General features: G+C 51.1%; 5 protein-coding genes across 5 annotated transcripts; 4 read left to right on the plus strand and 1 right to left on the minus strand.

Moving 5' to 3' along the window:
- Positions 1 to 1044: 1044 nt before the first annotated feature.
- Positions 1045 to 1774, plus strand: A1O9_01724 (uncharacterized protein; the record flags this gene model as incomplete). The annotated part of the gene is made up of 2 exons (XM_013410882.1): positions 1045 to 1258; positions 1317 to 1774. The coding sequence occupies 2 exons, from the start codon at positions 1045 to 1047 to the stop codon at positions 1772 to 1774; spliced, it is 672 nt and encodes a 223-aa protein (XP_013266336.1).
- A 3279-nt stretch (positions 1775 to 5053) lies between these two features.
- On the minus strand, positions 5054 to 6439 carry A1O9_01725 (uncharacterized protein; the record flags this gene model as incomplete). Its single annotated transcript, XM_013410883.1, has 1 exon — positions 5054 to 6439. One exon carries the CDS (start codon positions 6437 to 6439, stop codon positions 5054 to 5056), a length of 1386 nt encoding a protein of 461 aa, XP_013266337.1.
- A 6755-nt stretch (positions 6440 to 13194) lies between these two features.
- A1O9_01726 (uncharacterized protein) lies at positions 13195 to 13989 on the plus strand (the record flags this gene model as incomplete). The annotated part of the gene is made up of 4 exons (XM_013410884.1): positions 13195 to 13258; positions 13324 to 13343; positions 13435 to 13522; positions 13580 to 13989. 4 exons carry the CDS (start codon positions 13195 to 13197, stop codon positions 13987 to 13989), a joined length of 582 nt encoding a protein of 193 aa, XP_013266338.1.
- Positions 13990 to 14283: 294 nt separating this feature from the next.
- Positions 14284 to 17199, plus strand: A1O9_01727 (uncharacterized protein; the record flags this gene model as incomplete). Its single annotated transcript, XM_013410885.1, has 2 exons — positions 14284 to 15240; positions 15316 to 17199. The coding sequence occupies 2 exons, from the start codon at positions 14284 to 14286 to the stop codon at positions 17197 to 17199; spliced, it is 2841 nt and encodes a 946-aa protein (XP_013266339.1).
- A 1165-nt stretch (positions 17200 to 18364) lies between these two features.
- A1O9_01728 (uncharacterized protein) lies at positions 18365 to 20164 on the plus strand (the record flags this gene model as incomplete). Its single annotated transcript, XM_013410886.1, has 5 exons — positions 18365 to 18556; positions 18628 to 18832; positions 18892 to 19171; positions 19318 to 19930; positions 19994 to 20164. 5 exons carry the CDS (start codon positions 18365 to 18367, stop codon positions 20162 to 20164), a joined length of 1461 nt encoding a protein of 486 aa, XP_013266340.1.
- Between the last annotated feature and the right edge of the window lie 1040 nt (positions 20165 to 21204).

The following is a 21204-nucleotide window of genomic DNA, read 5'->3' on the forward strand; positions in this document are numbered from 1 at the left end:
AGGAGAACTGTCCTTTCCGAGAGCTGAGACAGGGAAACAGTACCGCTGAACACTCGGTTACTGGTGATGGCATGCAACAGGTTTGAGCTTGTCGCAGGTAGGAAGGTAGGTCGAACAGACAGGACTCGAAGCAGCTGAAAGAAGTGTATCCAAGCAACGGGAGTACAAAGTAGGGAAACGCCGTTGGGCAGTGGTGTGGTGGTGTTTGATGTACCGAACACGAGGATGAGTATCAGTTACCGAAAGACTACGATGCCACTGGCAGTCGACAAAGTCAAGACAGCTCAGCCCTCTTCTTCGTGAGTCTGGTCTAAGGGTCAAAATATTTTGCAACTCCAATCTCGAGCTCGTGAACCCAAGACATGCGTGGACACCACTACGTGACCGAAAAGCCACACTGTCTCGGATGCGGGGGTAATTGACTTTCCATGGCACGAGCAGTGTGCCAGTGACTGGATGGAAGGAAGGGAGGCGCCAAGTGCCACGGGTTGCTACTGGGTGCCAATGGGTGCTACTGGGTGCTACTACTGGGCACAAACAGATTAAACTGACGCCTAGAAAGGCCACTAGAGCCCGAAATAGGATGCCTAGGCGGCCTTCAGTCACTGACTCACTGCCATCACCACCTACCGCTCCCCCGTTCACCCAGAAGACGGCCCCCGAATATTTAATAAACAAGGTATTGGTTAAACGGGGTGACTAACCCCTATTTCGTCTACGCCGCACGAGCTAACCGCGAGGCTAGGCAAGGTTGTCGCGCGCGACCGCCGTAACTCCATCAGAAGCACACGCAATTGAAGCATTTCCTCACAACGCGACTCCTGTCCTTTTCTTCAGCCCGTCTTCCTCACCTCCCTCCTGACCGAGGATTTATTTGCCATCTGCTGTCACTTGGACAACATCATCTTTCGTTCCCACAATCATTTATACAACCTTATAATTATTTCTTGACGGTCTACCCGGTTCCACGACCCTCTTTTCGTCTTTGTTGACTTCTTCCTCGCTCGCTCTGCACTTTTTTTCCAAGCAACCGCCTCAGTCAAGATGCGTTTCCTCTACGCCGTCGCTACTGCCCTCCTCGCAGCTGTTGCCACTGCACAGCAGAACAATGCCATCAGTATCCCTGAGGGTTCAAGCACTCTCCAAGTCACTGCCGGCCAACCTTTGGTTATTGACTGGACCAACCCATCAGATGGCACCGTCACCATCAAGCTCGTCCAAGATCCCATCACTCCTGATAGCGGCATTATCCTAGCATGTAAGTTTAGACCTCCGCCAGCGCCTATTTTCCACAATCTGACCTGGTCAAATCATAGCCGGAATTCCTGCGTCCGTTGGAAGTGCCACACTTCAAATCCCAGATGCTGCCGATGTGAACTCGTTCCAGTATACCATTGAGATCATTGACGACACAGACCCAAGCAACATAAACTTCTCTCCCAACTTTGGCATCATCGGCGCAACAGGCACTGCCACTGGATCTGCATCAACCGCATCAGTCACCGGCAGCACCGTCAGTGGTTCTAGCACTGCATCCACCACCGGCTCTGCGACCGACTCTACTGACACTTCCTCTGCGACCACCACCGACGAGAGCAGCTCCAGCACTCAATCTGCCACCACCACATCTGGCTCTTCCAGCACGAGAACAACTTCCACCTCGGCTTCTGCTGCTTCCCAGACCACCTCCGCTCCTTCCAGTGGCGCCGGTGTCATGAGAGTCCAGGGTGGTCTCGTAGCCATGGCTATTGGTGTGGTCGCTGCAGTCATGTAAAAGGGAGATTCGCGGTATATTCATCCTCCCAGCTTCGCCAATGAGACCCACGATCCAAAAGGTGCTGGGTAAGTAATGTGTTCTCAATTGGAGAACTATTATATTTGACACAATCACTTTCGGCCTGTGCCTGGGCTTGTGGCTCTTTCGCCGCAGCTGTCTGTGTATGTACTTAGTTCTTTCCTTCTCCTGAACCACCACGGCCCCCACCATTCACTTCTCTGCACAAATGGTCCTCTTCTCAATACACAAGCATGAGTTTGGGGAGCAAGAAAAGCTGTCATGGTTTATATGTTGCGCGACTGGATGACAAGAGGGTTGACTTTGAGAAATATAATATTACCATAGCATGAAGGGTTGGGAAAATAACCACAAGAACAAATCATTTCTGAGTGCTGGCGACCTTGCTGTATATTTTTGGGACATCTCGTCCAGTCTGGGGGCGGAAAGCGAAAAGGCGATATAATCTCGTTTGCTGAAGCTGGTTATTAGTTCCGGATATCTATCAACCAAATAGAAAAGGGTCGTTCCAACCAAGAAAGTCCCATTCCACAAACTGCAAAACTTAAAGGGAATGTGGTAGCAGTAATAACAATGTGACCTCATCTGAATAGAGTCTGCCCGAGATATTTGGCCCGATGGCATAGACGCATTCTTCAGGCTGTCGGTACAAGGTAGCATAACGCCAACGAGCGTCGAGCATTCCGTGGTACGGCTGGCTTAAAGCTCCACACATTCCTCAGCGAATCCACTGGACCACATACGTCGACGGAAAGTAGAAGGGGGTGAGGTGACCTGGCAGACAGTGAAACAGTGCCGTCGCTCATTTCCCTAGAATCTCTCGTACTGTAGCATAATTACAGCAGCAGTTAGTTGAGCTACCTGCTTACCTTTAATTCTCCCCCTCTTCTTACCTTCGGTAGGGGTTACGAGATTCGGACGAGACGCGGCGCGAGAATGGGAATGATATACTGATAGCTTGAGACTGAGAGAGATATGTTTCCTAAGTACCTAGGATTCGAATGGCCCTGTGGAAGTCGTCGCCACCAGTGTCACAAAATGCGATACGATACGATATCTACCTACGTAGGATCCCGGGGTATTCATGTCAAAGGACTACGTTCTGTCTGGGTGACGGCAGCGACCACGCTTTCCCGCTCCATACTGCGTTCGGGCTCTTGATGTCGGCAAAAGCAAGTGACCATTCCATGTCCCCGGAGTAGAAACGGGACGGGGCCCTCGGGGCAAAGGGAAGAGGACGTTCATTCGCGTGCGGCTCCTGCTGTCATGTCCTGTCGTGGCTTCACAGAGTCTGGGTGATGGCCGGGGCGGCGTGCCTGCCATGGCACTTGCCTTGGGCAGGTCGTGTAGAGAGATAGATGCTTGTGACAAATGCCTACCCGGGTGCGTACATACCAGGTCATGCGTTCCTCGTTCGCACGCCGGCAGCACTGACAAAGAGTATCAAAACGATGGATCCGTCGGCAGAACACACAACCCGCAACCGCGACCACAAGGTGGCCAAGGGGAGGAAGGAGAGACAACTATTATCGGTCGTTTGGTCGTTCGGTCGGTCAAGTCGCCTTTCTTCGTTGCTCCCACTCACCTGCTGGCATCAAACGACGAGGGAGTCTCCCCCTTCGTCCTTCCCGCCGAAGCAAGTCCGATGGCTTGAGTGAGTGGTTATAGAGGTAGTCGGACGACTCCCCGAAAACGCCGGAATTGTTCCAGTAGGTATATAGTGCCTCGCGCGATGCCTTATGGTACCGGTTCAGGCAAATGGAGGCCAAGTAACATGTGCATGAATGAACGAACCACCTGGCACTGGCAGTGGCGCGACGCCCGAAAGGGAACTGTGGCGAAGAAGATTGAGTGTCCTAGCCTGTGGTTATTACTATTAGAAACCTGAATTGGGTCCGAGGATGGAGCATGAATTAGCAGGCTCTCTCGGCTGCCAGCGACGAGAGAATGACGGGAGAAAGAAACTCGAGAAGAGGAGTGAGGCGTAGACTTTGGAGGTCGCTGAAAGTAAAGATCTCCGTGATACGCCTCTTCTTCATTTTACCAGCATTACATTGTCGGATATGGATTCCAGTGCTACGGTCCTACCAGGCCATAATTGGAGAGATACAAGGCCAGAAGAGAAGAGATGACATCTCCCCGAAAGTCAAACTAGTTTCAGCCAGGTCCATGATTACTCGCAAGAGTCAACGACACCGTAACTTCGTAACAATGCATCCAAGGCCAGGTTGAAAACACAAAAAGGCAAGCATTCCTGATGTTTTACGTACGAGACTTCTCTAGCATTGGTCGGTGGGCCATGCCATGTTCTTCTTCAAACATTACGGGTCCAGGCAGATCAACAACGGAGGCGAAAGACGTAACCAGTGAGACAAGTCACCTGAACCTTTTGGAACCCCGCAGGCTGGTACGGTGATCGGGAGAATTCTTAGCAGATCAGAACCGAGTTGCCAATGCCATAGTACCTAGGGGTCATAATCCCTGTCATTGATGTGCATTCTTGAGATGTAGTTATGTCACTTCTGTCCAGCCAAGTTGACGGGATGAGGTAACTGATTCTCAGGAACGTCACCGGCTGCAAAACGCGTGTTCATCTAGCAGCCTCAGTCTCAGCCTAGGTATCTTGCTTTACTTGACATAACCGAAGGCAAGCCCTCGGTACTGTGCTCGTTATCAGCTGTAGCAAAGTCAGGCAGGTTTCCTGGTTCCTCCTACCCCTCAGGCTAGGGATCGTGGAAAGTATGCGGAGAAATACGGGTTTGTCCGCTCCCAGACGGCCCTGTACCATGTCACCATTTGCCCGTTGATGCTTGGGTCTTCCCGGTTTCATCCTAGGGGAGTTTGCCATTTGGGCACTGGGTACGGAGCACTGATATCAGACAACCAAGTATTCATTGCCTTTCTTCCGTAAACGCCTTCTATTGTAGGCCGCCGTCATCCCATGTTGCTGCGCGTCGAGTGATCGGGACCTTGACTCCTTTCATCTTATGTACAGGTTTTGTCTATATCGGGACCGTGACTGTTGTTATCCAGGAGAGCGTTCGTTGTTGTCGCCCTCTGTCCCATGCCCCCTTTGAAGTCATCGTTGTCCTGTAAAGCCCGCCTGGTCAAATAGCAAACAGCCTCCCTGAAGACGAATTGTTTGTTTCAAAAACAATGCTGCCAAATTACCCAAACGCCATTGCTATGCTTTTGACGGATCAATAAATCGTAAAGCCGGGATAACTTGCCCCGACATCATCCAATCGGCCATTAGCTTCATTTGCGATTCCAGCCAACGTTCCATACAACGTGTGCAATATCCTTGAACGTATTGACAGCGTACATGGCCTGCCCGAATAGTGTGTTGTTCATGATGGCTTCTTCCTCGCTATCTTCGTATGGCATAAACATGCCAGATTCGGTCCGCCTCATGTGTGAGCTTCGAGCGTAGTCTTCGTCTTCATCATCATAAGGCGATCGGCCTCCTAGGCTAGACTGGGGCTGCCAGGGTTCGTCGACGACTTCAGGGTCGTCATCGATCAGAAAGTTTTGACTCGGTCGGGTCGGCCTCAATGTTTCCTGTGAAGGCGAGGGTGAAAGTCTCCGTCCATGAGGCCAAAGTCCAATCTGGCCATTCGATAGTTCCCGAGGTTCAGGGGTGTCAGTTCGATACTTGAGCGTGGTGGATGGTAGTGGAACAATAGTTTTCGATTCCATGCTGAAGCTTCCACGTGGTGTTGCTCGTCCGCTACCCCGGCCCGGTTTAGCAGCAGGGGCCATCATCAATCCACCGTCATCGTCTTCCTCTTCGTCAAAGATAGCTGCATCTTCCTCGATCTTGTCATCGTCTTCAGAGTCAATTGCCTGAACCTGTCTCACCTCTTCATCGAAGAGAACATGTTTGCATTCCGACGGTGTGGGCACGTCAGGAAACGTAAAGGACGAATGTGCTCCGGAAGATGCACTCGCATCTTGCTCCGCAGGGGTATTTGCCACGGAGCTGTCAGCGTATCGAGGTAGGGCAAATTCCGAGTGTCCCCTTCTCAGAATAGGTCGGCCGTGTGCGGGACTAGATTGCTGAATCCTTATGATGTCGCTGGCTCTTTGCAAGAGAGAATGCTGGGACCTTGACCTCTCCAAGATGACCGCCGACGCTGATTTCTTCTTCAAAATGGGCTTCTTGGAAATAAATGACGATGAGTGTGATATTCGGCTTGGTGGCGGGGATGTGTTGGTGGTTGACATAGTTGTACTGGTGTTGGTCTGTAACGGGCCATACAACCAAGTAACATCACAATCCTTGAGCCAGTTCAAAGCCTCTGGAGATACGGTTTTTAACTGGTTCTTGGCTTTCACCCACGACCTCCATGATGCATTTTCAAGGCGTGTGCCATTGGCCAGATTCCCCCTTCGGTGAACAACATAACTCCAGGAGCGCCAGATGTCTTCTTCTTTCCACTCGTGAGAAAGGTAGTCGACATGCCTTGTAGGTTCCACTTCCACGGCTTGATCGTCCTGGGTTGACCGAGTAGGAGCCTGTCCATTTTCCGTTGGAGTATTCGACACTTGTACAGCATCGTCCTCTTGAACAGGTAATTGCTGAGGGGTAGGCTCAATGGGTTTATAAGCATCCCCGGATGACTCAAAGGCTGGGAATGCCATGCCATCATCGTCCATTATATCTCTCTGATCGAGTGATAAGCTGCTTGCAGGTGTCGAGGCATAGGAATCCCGTCTTGAATAGTTAGAATATGTCAGTTGAGGCGAAGAAGGTGCGGTTGAAGGGGCCGAGTCCGGGTAAACTGTGGCATAGTGCGGTGAGTATGCCTGCTTGTTGGTATGAGATTGTTCAAAGGATAGTGAGCTATTGAGAGTGGTAAGGTCGGGATATGACGATGATTGTATAGGACTGGGTTGGAAATGTGAGGCTCCGGCATGAGGAGCCTGAAGAATGGTCGTCATGAGCCGCAACTCATGAGAGATATGGTTTGGAGGAGTGAGGGTGTTATAATGGAGAGGGAAGTGGCATTCGAGTAGCTGTTGAAGTATGCAACCGAAATGCAACAATGATGTTTGAGGATAGCCTGGGATGATAGACTCGGTGGATTGAGATTGTTTCAGCCAAAGTCGGTTTAAATTCACCAATCCGTTCTGGCTTAGTGGTTCTACTAGATATCGCTCATATAGCTTTTGGCTAGAGGAGCATGGCTGAAAATGGGAGTTACAGTAGGAGGTATTGCAAGCAAGTGTGCAGGTCGGTAGAGCAGTGTGCAGTTTAGCAATGGATATAATATGACCTGAGTGATTGACGATGATCTGCAGGATGAGTAGGTAAAAAAGAAGAGATCGAGGATCGAGCAAGCATGGGTCGTGGGTCGTGGGTCGTGGGTCGTGCACATCTGGTGTTGGTATTGCTCAAGAGTCAAAGAGTCGAGACTATCAAAAGGATGGCGGGTTTGTAGGAGGGATTGTGTGGTTTGCGGTTTGATGCTTTTGTGGGCGAGTGGGCGAGTGGAGGCGGTGACCTGGCTGGATCACAGGGACAGTGGGGGGATGAAGGCTGCCGAGCCCATGGCGGAGGACCTGAGGACGAGGAATCAAGGACAGAGGGACACGCTAGGGCCAGCACGGGCTAACAAACACTGACACTAACCTAGGAAAACCCAGGAATAACGCGAAAAGGCGAAAAGCAAAGGCGAGAAAAAATCCAGAGGGTATGAGACGGGGAGGCTAGGGAGGCTAGGGAGGCTAGGGGCCTCTGGGAACAGGGAACAGGGAACAGGGAAACCAGCGGGCCACCACCAGGAGCCGCCTGCCGAACGGCTGTGCAGATGGCAATTCAATACTTCATCAAAGCACGAAAGCAGGGAAGCTCCAGACTGCACAGACGCTTCCCAGGGTCCCCAGGCGGTGCGTCGTGCCGCCCGTGCTGGGCTTCACGCGACGGATGCGGGTAAAGAGATACCTGCCCTCCCTAGGGCCCTAGTGGCAGTCGCAAAGATACACTAGAGGATAGAATATCTGATCGAGGAATAGTAGAACCGTCCAGTCGTACAGAAAGTCTGGCCCAAACACACTCAGCTAACCAACTATCATTGGTGAGCATGGAGCACTGGATGGATGTTTCAACGAAGCGAAGCGGGATAATGAAGAAGCTTGTAAGGCGACATTACGAGTTGACGTGTAATCAGAGCCCGAGCTGCGCAACACTGCAACCCAGTGCAATTGGCTCAATGATAATAAAACATGGATGAGGACGCGAAGGCCCAGGGACACGAGTGATTTAACACTGGGGACTTCTGCTCAGGATGGAGAACTGAGATTAGCAGCGTCTGAATATCAGCGAGCAACTGTCCGAAAGGCAAAAGAGAATTGCCTCAGGGACCAGGAAGTCGCCCTTGGGAATGTTTCAGTCTGACACCCAAGGTTGCTGTTGCTCCTACGGAAATGTGTCTTTGCTATCCGTGTCAGACCGCAAGTCCAAGGACTTTTTTCTGTTTCGTCGTCCTGGCTGCAGCCAACCTTGCAGGTGGGCGTCAGGATCTCATGGCGTGCTATGGCGACTTTTTTGGCGAAGCTCGTCGATTGCGGGGAGCCCTTTCCAGGCCCAAGGGCGTTTGTGGGCAGCCTGCGGGCTGCTGCAGGCATCACTGGGCGCCGGCGCCCCCTCTAACGTTGGTGTCCACCCCCTTCTCGCCCCTACTTTAGACGCAAGGATCTGCCTACCAGCACGTTCGCTTACTCTTATTTTATTACATACAGTGCTCCGTGCCCGTACGGAGGACTCGGTAAGCTCATCCCGAGCATCACCTATCAACACCATTAAATAGCTCGATAGAGTCGAAAGCCGGAACTACGCACTGCCCAAACAAAACCTGCTCAACAGCATGATTCCAAGGAGGAAAACCACCGAAGTGGCACCTTGGACACCACTGCACCCAAAACCCTGAAACCAAATGAGCCACACACTTATCAGCACAGCATCAAGAAAGCCACAATCATGAATAATTCCCCGTACGGAAGTCCTCGTACAGACATTTTCATTCGGCCAGCTTGCGACGCCTACCTCATGCAAGCCCAAATCCTGATGCCCACCAAGATGCAAGTAACATGCTGCTCGTAATTTTCTGCCCGTCTCACTCGCCATGCAGCTCTCCGTGGAGCGGCCTGCACTTGGCCCTTGCTCTATCACACATTGTCCTATATGATTCACCCCACGCCCACGCCCACCCCCTTTGATCCTTATCGCGGCAGCATCAACGTAGAGGGGCAAAAGCGTAAGAGCGTAAGAGCAGCCTAATCCATCTAACGTCGGCGCGTGCAGGGAAGTTGCAGACCAGGGCTATTGCACCAGGACTGTACTTCACAACTTTACATCCACACTGAACATTTGTGTTATTTTGACGTGACATGATATGACATGCTGGCAAATTACCTCTCGCACATTAGGTGCCTTTCGATATCTAACACCTCATTGCCAGCAGGCCCAGGAAGTTGATTACTAGCACATCATTCAGCAAAGAGCACTCCTGAGTCCTCACACCTGTCGGTCTCAGACTCACAGCGGCTTCTGGGGGGGAAAGGCACAGGGACGCGTCTTCCTCTGACGTCCAGCTCAAGCCACTGGCTGCTCTATCAAACCATAAATGCTGGAGATTGCTATTATTATGGTCCTCTCAACCTCCTGCACAGGCCGCTCTGATAAAGCGATACAACCCAGCCCCGACCGACGTGCTGAAATTTCTATCCCTGATCCACCCGTCCTCATCCCACTCTGCAGGGCAACCCTGAGCCACATATCGATTTCCGCCACCCAAAACCCTCCCTCCTCGCACGCTCGTTCATATCCTTTCGTCAGATGCCAATCAGCTCAGGCACGCTGCCTTCGTGTCAGAAAGTCAATGGAGCTGGCCATCGGAATCCCGTGCTTTCCACCCGCGAACGTGCTTACGGAAGTCCTACCAAACCCTCTCGCACAAACCTTGTACTGATAGATAGCCTTCTGGCCAATCCCAACCCATCCTCGAAACCACGATATCAGGAAACCTACATTGTTTAATTTGTGCTGAAGGTCAGTGTCAGGTTCTAGCAGTTGACTTGATACGGCAATCACTGCAAGGGGATCCACAAGAACGGCTGGGACCCAGGAGTCTCACAATCTTCGTCATCCTGTCACATTATCGACCATCCCATTCTCGTAGTCATACAACACAGTCGTTGTGGATTGCCAAACATTCGAGTGAATCATTGTACATGGATGACAAGACCACTCATCGGGAGCGCCTGTGGCAACCAGGATTTTCCTTAACAGCCTGGGCATGGAATTGTGGGAATCCCTCAGTGTACCCCATGGGTATCATCCATGGAGATTTTGGCCGGTCCTGCAGACGTGTTATCTATCAATAGTGAGTCAATAGTACATATCTATCTAGCGTGTTTCGGTAACAGCTTAGCTCAATGTTGTACACTCGAAAATCTTCACATGCTTGGTGTTATTCCTGGTCGTCGCGATCCCATCCGACTACGAACGAATAATAGGGACAACGGGCCTGAGTGTGATCCCGGCTATGAGACTGTCTGTGACATGTCCTAGCCGCCTAGAAACCTATGACCGTGGATAGCATTAGCTGACAAGCGTACATTACCCGTCCAAGGGATATCTCGACTTTATTTTGCTCAGCCGGAAATCAACTCCGAATGTTGACGAGGGGTGGATAGGACAAATCCTCACTTATTTCCGTCTACCTATGAGGCACTGTGTAAGGAGTGGCCAGTGAGCCTAAGTCGACTAAATCAACAGGTACGAATTCATGTGCGGCATAGTCTATGCGGCTAAGGAGGACAGCCCCGTGCACTCGGGGAACCAGTAACGAAGTGACCACATAAACGGTGTCTTCGTGTAACCAGACCTGCCTTCGACCATCGACCATCAAGTTTGCAGCGTATTTATGATGATATCCCTTAACCATCGCCCAGGGCCCCGTCCACTCCACAGGCATGTTCCAGGCTGTGTGATCTTCGTTCTCACTACTTGGCTCATCGATCATGATTTGGAAGGGCATAATAGAGCCTTATCTAACGAACTTTGGTATTTCTGAGCGCCATGGTGCCACGGAACTCGCAAAGAACTGGGTCGCCTGCTGTTAGGCGTGCAATACCCAATATCTTAAACCGTGCCTCACAGCCCTCTTCTTGCAAAAAGACAAGGGCGGCGAGGCTCGGCTTCAAGCTGTAGCGCATGCTCGGGTCGAGGGAAAACGTTCATACAAGACGTTTGATCTAGTGGGCCGTAAACCCGTACAGTACTCGTAATGACGTCGCTACAGGCCATATTTGTAAGTTTGTCGCCTGACAACATGTATGTCAAACTGGTAAGTTTGTAATATTACATACATAGAGCAGCCAGCCCGACTCATAGGCCTTCGACAACAAGGCCGGCCTAGAGTACAGTGTACAGTGCCCTAGATTGCGCGGCGACATCCCGGGAAACTCCAGATTTGCGATCGAAGGTACGGCACGCCACGCGTAGCCCCGGGTCCGAGATCGACCTCCGTCCCAGGCAAGTGAATTCTCGTCCTTACTTCTTTCTTTGTCTCCTTCCTGTCTTGAAGAGTTCTAGATGATATAGCTGCTCTTAAGCTGCTCTTAGAAATCATATACCTACGGTCCATGTCCCGAATCTATCTAGCTGCTATGTAACAAGCGATATGGAAGAGAAGCCCACCGGGGAGCAGCCGAAAAAGGCTCACAAACTATGTACACGTCTAAATACTGTGGTTACCGTCGACCAGGGAGCCTTGACAGATGCAGCAAGTATGCGGCTGCGGCAAAGATGGCGAGAAGAATCATCCTCGGCTAACCGCTTCGTAACGCGTATGCAGTCTATGGCATCAGAAGTTAGCCCTTTCGCCATTCGAGGTAATATTTCTCAATTTGGAGTTTGGACAGAGTCCTCGTAGATGTCTAGATCATCTCCTATCTATTCCGCAAAGAACCGGCACTTTTCATCAGGGCACCGCATGCAGCATCGTGTATGGTGCCCGCTTGCTCATGCCTCCTCTTCTAAGTCTCTTCTGAGCCTATTCTGATCCTCCGATAGTTAGATAGTTACACTACCCGGTAAACCCTTGATCCCTGAATGGTACTTGCATACTGGGGGAGATTGGGGTTCTCCGCCCCAGACCAGCTTACTTTCACATGTCAAAGGGGGTTTCCAGCCTGGACTGATGTGTCAATCAAGAATGCTTGCGAATGTGTGACTAGAGGAAGGGGGGTTTGGGAGCCCCTCAGTTGTATGTATGTATGTAAACATCTCCGCCCAAAAAGAAGGTCCTGCGCGATAATGCAGTCGTATCGAGCATGGTCGAGGGTTGGGGTTGGGAAACGACAACAAAGGGAGATGCTGCTGCGACAAGGGCCCCGAATGGGGTGACGCGGGCAATCAGGTCATGCTGGACCGCCTCGTGGGTCTATCCTTCTTACTTACACTGCCTTTTTCCTTTCTAGACCTGTGACAGGCAAGCATGAAAAACAGATGTCACATCCATAAACCTGATATGACTCAGAGATTCACATTAAACTGCTGATAGTTCGCACAAGGTGGAGAAAGAGAGCCAATCCAAGTCTGATCGACCTGGTCTGTATAACGTGGCGTATCCATCCTCCGGAACACGGGGATGAATGCAGCGCAGAGCGTTGCTGTATCTCAAAAGCTAAAATCTCTGGATAGCCTTGTTCTTGCAGACACGAGGAAGAGGCTCCATTTTTTGAAATGTGATCAGCTATCGTTTGAGCATGCAGGGCCATTCTGATGGATCGCCACTGGCTGATGTCGGAGACTACCGGGGAGGACAAAGAGCAAAGGGAGCAGGATCTGGCTCACCAGAGGTGCGTCAAGGTAGGCCCCAGTTCTGATGGGTTACGAAGCAGTACCACAAAGAACGGTTGAGACAACCAGGAAGGAAGCTCCGAACCAGGCCTGGAATTGCGGTTCCACCTTTTGGACTTCTTGTTTGAGAAGGTCAAGACTCAATGCCTAGGGACGGTTGGTGTAGGCCAGCAGTACCAGCATTTGCACGTGAAAGCATCGATAGGGATGAAGCTGCGAGACTCGTATAGTCAGCGGCTTAAAAGAGAAAATGTAGCCACCGGGAAGAGCCGAAGATCAGCCGATCGTGCCCCACGTGCCCACGGTGGCTTGGTCCCCTCCTTCCAGGCTCTTGGCATAGGTTGTGTGCCATTTTCCGGTTTGATGCCTGCATTGCTTGCGGGCGGGCAACACTGTCCATTCTGAGTCCAACAATTTTTGAGCAAAGCCACATGCAGGAAGACTGTGTTGGAGGCTTACCCTACTCATTGGGTGTAACTTGAGAGTCGAGGTTTCACGCGCGATTTCAGCCTAATTTGCTCGGAGAGCCATGTCAGCGGAGGTGGCTGCAGAGCCCACCGGCCCAGCCCCGAGGCAGGTTGTCTATTGTGGAGGTTTGCGACCTTGCATCCATTGATGATGGCAAATGCGCAGATATGCTGATGTTGCTATGCTCTAGTCTGCTCCCTTCCTCCTGAGGTATGGTTCCCAAATCTCGATGTGTCAACGACAACTCGATTGGCTGTTGAGGGGAGCCCTCCTCCCGATTCTGACGCGAAGCCCAAATTAGTACTGCGAATTCGGTGGCACGGCGAAGAAATGTGAAGAATGGCTGGAAAACAGCCACCCTGATCTACATCGAAAACTCTATTCAGAAGGTACGGAGAAATACATCTGTTTTGGAAAGGGGAATGCTCATTGACGGCTGCTCATAGAGGTCTTGAATGCCAATCTATCGGCGCTGTCCGTGGACGCACAGAAGAGAGCGGACAAGGATGCAGCGAAGAAGACAGCCAAGGCAGCCGCCGCCGAGCAACGCGAAGCCGAGAGAAAGGCAGAAGCGATAGTGCTTATCAAGCGAGTCGAACGAAACAAGCGGAAGTACGTGACGGTGGTGTCCGGGTTGGAAGAGCACGGTTTGGAGCTGAAGAAAGTGGCCAAAGAATTGGGCAAGAAGTTCGCAACTGGAAGCAGTGTCACCAAGACCGCGGCCGGTGGCGAGGAGATCACGGTGCAGGGTGATGTTAGTGATGATCTTTACGACTGGCTGCAAGAGAAATACCCCGAGATCCCCGAAGATAACCTGGATATGAAGGATGAGACGAAGAAGAAGAGTGCCAGTTGATTGATGTAAGGTTGAGGGTGAGGTCGACATCCGTTTGGTTCCTGAGACAGTGACCCGGTTACGCAGGACACAGAGAGGACGATGTGCATTGTATGTGCGTTGAGACTTGCATGATCTGGGTACGGTCTTTGGGCAGTGCAGTGCTGTACTCTGATATGCTCTCAATTCAACGCAATTCAATATTAGCCCAACTTCACTTTTCTCCTGGTTCCATTTCCCTCCCGCCTAGACATCTCCGACGCTCGTAATGTTTCACAAGACTTTGCAACCTGGTAAAGGGAATCGACCCTCGAAATGTCGCTAATGGCAAAATCTCACCAAGATGATGATCATGAGCATGATGGTGATGACTCGGACTGGGTTTCATGCAGTGATAGCACTCCTCGCAGCAGTATCAGTCCTAGCGACGACCAGCACCAAGGCTTGATATCAACATTGAAGTCGAAGAGGAAGTCATGGTTGACGTCATTCTCACTTGGCCGAGACAGTTGGCAGATGAATAGGACAAATGCTACTAGGGATGCCGACGCTCGTGTCTCCACGCCTAGAAGAAGCCTAGATCATCCGTTGACCGGGCATGGGCCTGAAGCTGCGACTGCGGAAGTGGCACCTGCTGCGCCGCCTAAACGTCCACCAGAAGCTTCTGATAAAGCACCCCTTGGGCCCCTGGCACCCAGGCTGGCAGCAGCTGTGCCTGGCTTGAATCGGCTGTTCCAGAATTTGACTCGGCGCAGCCAATCCTTGAACACCACCACTGGCAATATCGTCCACACTTTTGCTCCTCGCTCCGGCTGCAGTAACCGCACGCCAGGTTCTCCGATCCCAACTCCTGGTCCTCTTCCACACAAGAATAATGTCGACGGGCTCGATGAGGAGGAGGCGGCCGCAAAACCAACCCGCATTCACTCTCTGAGCGCGACGACAACCCTGAACAACCCTCCGTCCACCCCTCGAACCATCTCGAGGGTCGCAAGAATGGATCTCAACAACCCCTCGCGGAGTCCCAACCTGGCTGACCTTCTGACGGGCCTGTCAAGTCCTGAAGATGCCACCCGGAAGATGGCAGCCTTCAAGCTGCAGTCACTCATTAACGATCCCTCTTTCGCTGAGCACTTCGTCATCTCTGGTGGTCTGCCACGCCTACGCACCTTGATCCTCGAAACCAGCGGAAACACGTTGGCATACAGCCTTGCCAGTTTCGCACGACTTCTCGAGGTTGATCAAGGATGGGAAGCTGTCAACAACAAGGTGGTAGAGAAGGCAAGGCACCCAGAAATACGCGTTCAAACGGTCAATGACTGTACTAACATAGTCCCGCGCGCATAGGTTGTAGAACTGGTGGTTTGTCAACCCCTGGTCAATATCCTCAGAGGCGCAATGGCCATTCTCGTATCTATCGTCTCCCGACCATACCATGCCGACAGGTCATCTCAGATCAACAACAAATCGAACAATGCTGGTGGATTCCAAGCCTTGAAACCGGCCATATCGCTATACCCACAGTTTCTTGAGATGCTTGTTACAAGATTGTCTTCGGCGGATCACGCCTTGTGCGCAAATGCGCTACAGTTGATCAATTCCTTAATGCGAGACGCGATCACAAATGACAATGAAACTGAATGGCCAAAATTCATCAAGCGTATCCAAGACCTGGGAGTCATCAAAGCCGTGTATGTTCTCATGCAAAGCTCCGCATTGCAGGATCTGGCACATCCACTCTTGGAGTTTCAGGCTCTCACCAAAATCCTCCTCAAACGCTGGAGAGACGTTCCAGTAGATCTCGTCAAACCTGAACATCGACGGACAATCAAGGCCGTTCATCTTTCTAGCAACCCCGAAAAACATTCCGAGGGCGAAAATGAAAATGGGGAACCAAAGTCCAGACACAACCCTCAAAAATGGCGACGTATTGGCTTCACGTCTGAGAATCCAGAGCCTGATTTTTCCGATATGGGGTTTCTAGGAATGATGGACTTGTCAGACTACGTGCGCAAGCATCAAGATGAATTTCAAAATATTCTTCTGGAGCAATCTGTCTCTCCGGAACAAAAGGCATGTCCTTTGGCACGAGCAAGTTTGACCATGACGGCGATTCTCTTCGAGCATTTCGAGGTAGAGAAAATGGAACTTGAGGACTCCAAGAGCTATCTAGCTCTGGAAAGTCGGACTAATTTTGATAAGGTCTTCAAGCCACTATTGTTACACTGGAGCCGACTCCATGTCGCGGGTCTACACGCCTTTTTCAGGCTATGGAAAGCCACAGGAGCCGAGTCGGATGACTTTGTCAAGATCGTAGAGCTGGTGCGGATCTTGATTGAAAGTGTGGTTGGTGGCGCGGAACGAACTAAAGGTATCGACGAAATAGAGAAGGAGCTGGCAGCTTTCGAGTACAGCAAATTGAGGGAGCTCCAGATGGAGCTGCTCGAACTGACGTACGAGGACGTCTGGGGTCAACACCTCCATGGAGCCAAGGAGGAGTTGAACACCGAGGCCTTACAATTTGTCAAGGAGCAAAGGATTCGGTGTCTCCTCGCCGGGGCTTGGTTTCCCACTGGCTTTACATATGCCGATCAGGAGTCTGGTGGAGCGGTTACAGAGAATACGCTTTTGCAAAGCGCACCGACCCGCTATCGCTTCCTTCGACTCTCGGAGAATCGGAGGTATCTCCATTGGGGTGATTTCGACGAGAAGGAAGAGACTTCACCGTCTATACCAAGTCTGAGAGACAAGATAGATCTCTCAATTGTCTCCTCGGTGGTGTCGAATGTTACGGCTAATGATCGCTCATCGATTAGCTCGGACTCGACGCTCAAGGAGCTGACCCATGACAAGTTCACAACGAACAAGATTACCATTCATGGATATGTGCCAAAGTCGCGAGACAGGCGGGATGGACATTCACGAACTTCATCCAAGACATCATCTGCTCGAAGTACGAACAAAGAATCAGTACTACTCACGTTTCAACCTCAAAGTCATGGATCTGCCTCGGAATGGCTAGATGGTCTTCTCATGCTTCTGGACCAACAACCGATTACTGCTGAGACCAACCGATTGATCAACATGATCAGTGACTATGGGCTGAAGGTGCGATTACTGAACGTCCGCTTCAACGATGAAGAAGGCATCGTCGAAGGAATGGATGGTATAGATGGACCGCAAATACCGAGCAGAGAAGGTCTGGATGAGGATTATTACTATGAAATCTGAGCTGGAGGAGAAATGGACGGAAGGAAGGGACACGCATTTGTGAACGGTCGTGGTTGGATACCTACAGACCTGGAGTCTGGTACAAGGTCGTTAGATTAGCGAAGGGTCAATGGTAGGAGTCAGCGTTGGAACATCCTAAAGTCGCCCATTCAAGGTAAGGGATGCGACAAGTAACTTTGTGTATTGAGATACCCACCGCTGTTATTCAGGACCAATTTCTAGCGTATTCGAGCTAGCCAGATATTTATTACCACAAGCCGTGTGTGGCATTGATTCTTATCTCGTGTAGATACACCTTTAGCTATCACGCAGACGAAGCGAAGTCATGCGACCTTTTACCTGAAGAATGGGGGGATTGAGCTGCATGAGTACAACTGCCTCGTGCTTGGTTGCCACCTAGGCACGAAGTAATTAGTGTTCGGATACCATTCCCAGTGGACTCGGGTATCCCAACGCGACGGCACGTGCACTTGTGGTGTTGATTATTGGAGTTGCGAGTATCCATTGCCATCCACCCTAGGAACTTCCTAAGGCTTCAACTACAAGATCATTTCCCTTCCAGGTTCCATGCCCCCGCAATCCAAGGCTCTAAAGCGGGATTTGTGAAGCCTCGGCATGCTTTCGTTCAATGGCACCCCTGGCGAATGATGGTCACCTTGACCTACAACAGCATCAATACTGGTCAGCGGCTGAGTAGCGTTACAATGGATTTCGCCTCGTGCTGTCTCCAGGCCAGTGGTCGCGCCCACCACATCAAAGGCATGCGCATATCGGCCATACAAGAGCCTTGACAATCGAGCTTGACACGCCTTTGGTGTCTTGTTAGACTGGGGTTTTGGGCAACTCGGTAAACAATCAGGAAGGTTCATCCCAGATCTGACAGCTATGGATCAAAGCCCCTGTGCGCGGGAGCTCAAGGTTGTACCACGCAATCATTTGTTTATGTACTCCGTGCTTCGCACGGCTCAGCTGCCCCCATGGTTTTTATAAGTCCGAGTCCCAGCCGCCTTGTCTTTTCGTTGCTTCAGCTTTTTCAACCTGAAGGACAAGCAAGAGTCAAGCACCTTGCAACTTTTCTGGGCCAGAGTAACTGCCTCCCGTCCATCCCAGCACCCTCCGTTTCGACAGTGCACTACGCCCCTTAGGAGTGTCCTAGGTCTCAAACATGGCAGCTACAGAATCCAAGCAGATCGTGGATGTCGAGGAGGGCAAGGAGGTCCATCATGCGGGTTTTGGAGAGAGAGTACGCCACAGCATCTCAATCCAGCCCACAGACGTGGACACCAAGGAAGGCCAGATCTTCTCCATGAACGATATTGATCCTGCGCTCGATGCGAAGATGAGACTCGTCAACAACGTCAGTGTTTCCTCTATTTTTACCGCCCAGGTTTGTTCAAAGAACCCGCAGAGTGTTAAATCTTCAGTTAGGCCATTGACGAGATCGGTTGGACGAATATGCATTTGAAGCTTTTCTTCCTCAATGGATTTGGGTATGCGGCCGACTCTCTGATCCTTCTCCTGCAATCCGTCACAGCCGGTCAAGCTGCTTTGGAATTCCAGCCGTCTTTTACGAGGGGCTTGACGGTCGCTGCTTACACTGGTATGCTGGTTGGAGCTTTGTTTTGGGGCCTTGGTGAGTTCTTATACTACGGAATTATCCTATATTCACGCTTATTCGTCGGACTCGTCCAGGTGCCGATGTAATCGGTCGACGCTTTGCATTCAATGTCTCCTTGTTCACTTGCTCACTCTTCGCCATTTGCGCCGGTGCCTCCCCAAACTGGTACGTCTTGGGAACTTTCACCGCTCTTGCAGCTTTTGGGTCGGGCGGGAATCTCATCCTCGACACCACTGTTTTCCTCGAGTTTCTTCCGGGAGACAAACAATGGCTTCTCACTCTGATGGCATGCTGGTGGGGTTTGGCTCCTGTCGTCGCGGCGGCATTCGCCTGGCCGTTCCTGTCTTTGCCGCAGTATATCTGTACTGACGCAGCGACGTGCACGTATGACAACAACAAGGCGAGTTCAGGCTACCATCGCCAATTCCTTCATGATTCTAACCTATTCAGGGCTGGCGCTATGTTTGGTACTCAAACGGAGCTCTTGTTTTCGTTCTGAGTGTTTTGCGGGTAACAGTCATCCGCTTGAAGGAAACACCCAAGTATCTGCTCGCAAAGGGCCAGGACGAAGAAGTCGTCAAGACGTTCAGGGATATTTCCCAGCAGTATAATAGACCATGCTCCTTGACCTTGGAGCAATTGGAAGCATGCGGACCCATCAAATCAACCTATGGAAGCGCTCGGTACGGACTCTCCGAGTTTCTTGCCCATCTCCGGGGCCTCTTCGCAACCAAGAAGTTGGGTATCTCAACCTCTCTGATCTGGCTCTCGTGGACGTTGATTGGACTCGCCTATCCACTATTTTACGTATTTTTGCCCGAATTCCTTGCAAGCCGTGGAGCTCAAACGGGTGAAGATAGCCCTTACTATACCTGGAGGAACTACATGATCACCAACACAGTGGGAATCTTTGGACCCGTCGCGGCAGGATTTATGTGTAACTGGAAATATCTCGGCAGGAGATACACAATGGTAATCGGCGCGTTGATCAGTATGGCTTTCTTCTTTGCCTATACTGCTGTTCGTACTTCTGCGCAAAATATCGGGTTCACTTGTGCCATCTACTTTACGGTCAACATATACTATGGCACTCTCTATGCGTACACACCTGAGGTATGTTTGACCCCGGCAAACTCCTCCTTACATCTTTTGGCCAATTCACTAACACCACAATAGAGTCTTCCATCGGCACATCGAGCAACCGGAAATGGAATTGCAGTCGGCTGCAATCGTGTGATGGGTCTCATCAGCGCGTTTGTGGCGACCTATGCCAACACCAAGACAAGCGCTCCGATCTACATATGTGCAGTCTTGTATATTGCAATGGTTAGTAGTGCCTTTCCTTAGAGGACCCCATCACAGGAAGACTCACAAATGCTTTACAGGCTATCGTCGCTATTATTATGCCGTTTGAGCCATACGGAAAGAGGTCGATGTAAGACTCATCCGAGAATCACGACTATAGCGGAATCTGTGTCCCTTTTGCGGGCTGCTGGACCGGTTATGATCATTGTGATAAACCTTTGCTGGATACATTGCCCAGAGAGCTACTCCTAGTAATAAGTCTCCTAGAAAGATTGACGATTTGAAAGTCGCTCTCTTTTCATTCAGTTTCTAGACGGGGTCCTGGTCCTCTCTGGTCCAATCTGGCCTCCTCGACTTGGATTGCTTCAGTTGACTATTTCATCTCTCACAGGTGACAAGGCTGACCAGCGTATTAATCGGAGGCTATTTCGGGACGTGTTTCCGCGGTGGATGGTCGATGGCATCAGTCAGTACCTTCTCGCCTCTCGGCAAATGGCTTTCACCTAAATAGATTTCATGACACCTACCTAACCCAATCGCGAGAGGCTGAGACGAGGGAGGGCACAGCAAATCGTCTTGCAACGTCCTTGGATCTGCCCACTTGGACCCAAAGTCAGAGCCTATGCGTCGGTATTGTACCCTACAACCTGAGATTCATGGAAGGTCCTTATCTTGCCCCTGTACAGCAGCCTGAACCCAGTCCTTCTGCTTCCTCGCTTACAGCTCGCCCGACGGAACATGCATGGCTCAGTTATAGGAGTTGTCCGTCATGTACTCGTACACGGCTCCAAGGCGCACCCCGCCGAGGCAACAAGCCGATCTCTGGTCCAGATACTTCATTCTCTTTCTCTTTTGCGTAGGATCACAGACTACCTTCCTGATGCAGTTACACCGCAGGAATGTGGGGTATTTAAACAAGCCATGGCTTTGACGATCCCGGCGTGGCACGGTGCATGCCTCGGGGTGTTTGGACTTTTGAGCCCTCTGGCGGCTTCGTCGAACTCGGTACCATGATGCCGATCAACACTCACCTTCTTATCACGTATCACGCATCTCCAAGGTAGCGAGGTGATGTGCACAAC

This window comes from Exophiala aquamarina, assembly GCF_000709125.1.
Source record: "Exophiala aquamarina CBS 119918 chromosome Unknown aczIA-supercont1.1, whole genome shotgun sequence".
Lineage (NCBI taxonomy): Eukaryota > Fungi > Ascomycota > Eurotiomycetes > Chaetothyriales > Herpotrichiellaceae > Exophiala > Exophiala aquamarina.